Raw genomic sequence first — 1,694 nt, 5'->3', positions numbered from 1 at the left:
ATAATTATTATTATTATTGTTGATGTTGTTGTTGTTTTTGTTTTTGTCATTTTCATTGATATTATTTATTTTTATTATTGTTACCATTATCATTAAATGTATTATCTTTATCATTCTGAGCTTTACCGGTTGCTTAGCTCGAGGTTATCATCCTCCCATTTTCCTCAGGTTTCAGTCAGTAACCAAACTAAACGTGAAGTATCCCTCTTGGGCGTTCGACGACCCCGGCACTTTGGACCTATGTCAGAGGTTGCTGGTGAAGGAGCCTAGGCACAGGCTGGGCTCCGGCAACAAGGATGTGATCAAGGTAACGGTTAGGGTAAGGGTTAGGGTTAGGGTGATGGTGAGGGTTAGGGTTAGAGTTAGGGTTAGGGTGTGTTATGGTTAGGATTAAGGTAAGGGTTAGGCTTAGAGAGAGGGTGAGGGTTAAGGTTAGGGTAAGGGTTAGGGTTAAGGTAGGGGTTTGGCCTAGGGTTAGGGTTAGGGTAGGGTTAGGGTAAGAGTTTGGGTGAGGGTTAGGGTTAGGGTTTAGGGTGAGGGTGAGATCAAGGTGACGGTTAGGGTTAGAGTTAGGGTAGGGTTAGGGTAAGAGTTAGAGTTAGGGTTAGGTTAGGGTTAGATTATGGTTAGGGTAAGGGTTTGGGTTAGGGTTTAGGGTTAAGGTGAGGGTCAGGGGCAGAGTTAAAGTGAGGGTTACTGTTTGGGTTAGGGTTGGGGTTGGGGTTAGGGTTAGAATTAGGGTAAGGGTGAGGGTGAGGGTAAGGGTTAGGGTTAGGGTCAGGGTCAGGGTTTGGGTGAGGGTTGGGGATAGGGTTAGGGTTAGGGTTAGGGTTGAGGTTAGTGTTAGTGTTAGGTGTTAGGGTAAGGGGTTAGGGTAAGGGTTAGAGTAAGGGTTAGAGTAAGGGTTAGGGTTAGGGTTTGGGTTAGGGTTAGGTTTAGGCTTAGAGTGTGGAGTTGATGAACAATGGTAAACTCTTTTGTTTTAGGGGATGTAAGTCCTCGTTATTTTTTTCCTGCTTTCGGTTAAAATCAACCTAAATTATGTCGGAACCTTATTCAACAGTGACTTTCATTAAAGGGCTTTTAGATTCTTTTGGTCACCCAACTCTTACAGCCTCAAGCAAAAACATGAGAAGATTTTTTAATGAGAGATTACTCGTTTTAAACGCGGGCAGACGAAAGTGAACATGCTGTTGGTATGTAGGTAGGTAGGTAGGTAGGTAGGTAGGTAGATAGGTAGCAAGCTATCTAGCTAGCGAGCAAGCTAGTTTTGAAGGTTAGTAAGTAGGTGTAGATATAGGCAGGTAGATAAGTAAGATAAGATGAGGAGATAGGTAGGTGCGTAGGTTAGATAGGCAGATAGGTAAGATAGGTAGGTAAGATAGGTAAATAAGATAGGTAAACAAGATAGGCAAGTAAGATATATAATATAGGTAATGTTAGGTGAGGTAGATAGGTGAGAAAGGCCCCTAGGATCGGTTGATAGAAACGTTATATAGAGAAGTAGGTAGGTAAGATAAATAGATAAAATAGGTAGGTAAAACAGTTCTTTATATGCATGTCTATATTCGAAGACAGAGTGAAGTGGAGGTCCATGATCACCTACGCCTGTCGGCAGGGCAAAGGATGATGATGGTGCATTCGAAAATGATTAGTGTACCTTCCCCTCCCCCACCTCTCCCCCCCTCACCTCC

At 43.3% G+C, this 1,694-nt stretch overlaps 2 protein-coding genes across 2 annotated transcripts in view; one reads left to right on the top strand and one right to left on the bottom strand.

Annotated features, from left to right (window-relative positions):
* Positions 1 to 1,694, bottom strand: part of LOC101859163 (SCO-spondin-like) — a gene marked incomplete at its 5' end in the record, with an annotated part of 124,633 nt that overhangs the window by 119,050 nt on the left and 3,889 nt on the right. The gene's annotated exons all lie outside the window — the stretch shown is intronic.
* Positions 1 to 1,694, top strand: part of LOC101858930 (calcium-dependent protein kinase C-like) — a gene marked incomplete in the record, with an annotated part of 9,875 nt that overhangs the window by 6,759 nt on the left and 1,422 nt on the right. Inside the window, 1 exon segment of the mRNA XM_013081176.1 lies at positions 169 to 307. Within this exon segment, the coding sequence (XP_012936630.1) occupies positions 169 to 307 (139 nt within the window).

The sequence above is a fragment of the Aplysia californica genome, unplaced genomic scaffold, assembly GCF_000002075.1.
Source record: "Aplysia californica isolate F4 #8 unplaced genomic scaffold, AplCal3.0 scaffold00119, whole genome shotgun sequence".
NCBI classification, from domain to species: domain Eukaryota; kingdom Metazoa; phylum Mollusca; class Gastropoda; order Aplysiida; family Aplysiidae; genus Aplysia; species Aplysia californica.
The sequence above is the reverse complement of the archived record's forward strand: the minus strand, read 5'-3'. Positions and strand labels throughout refer to the sequence as shown.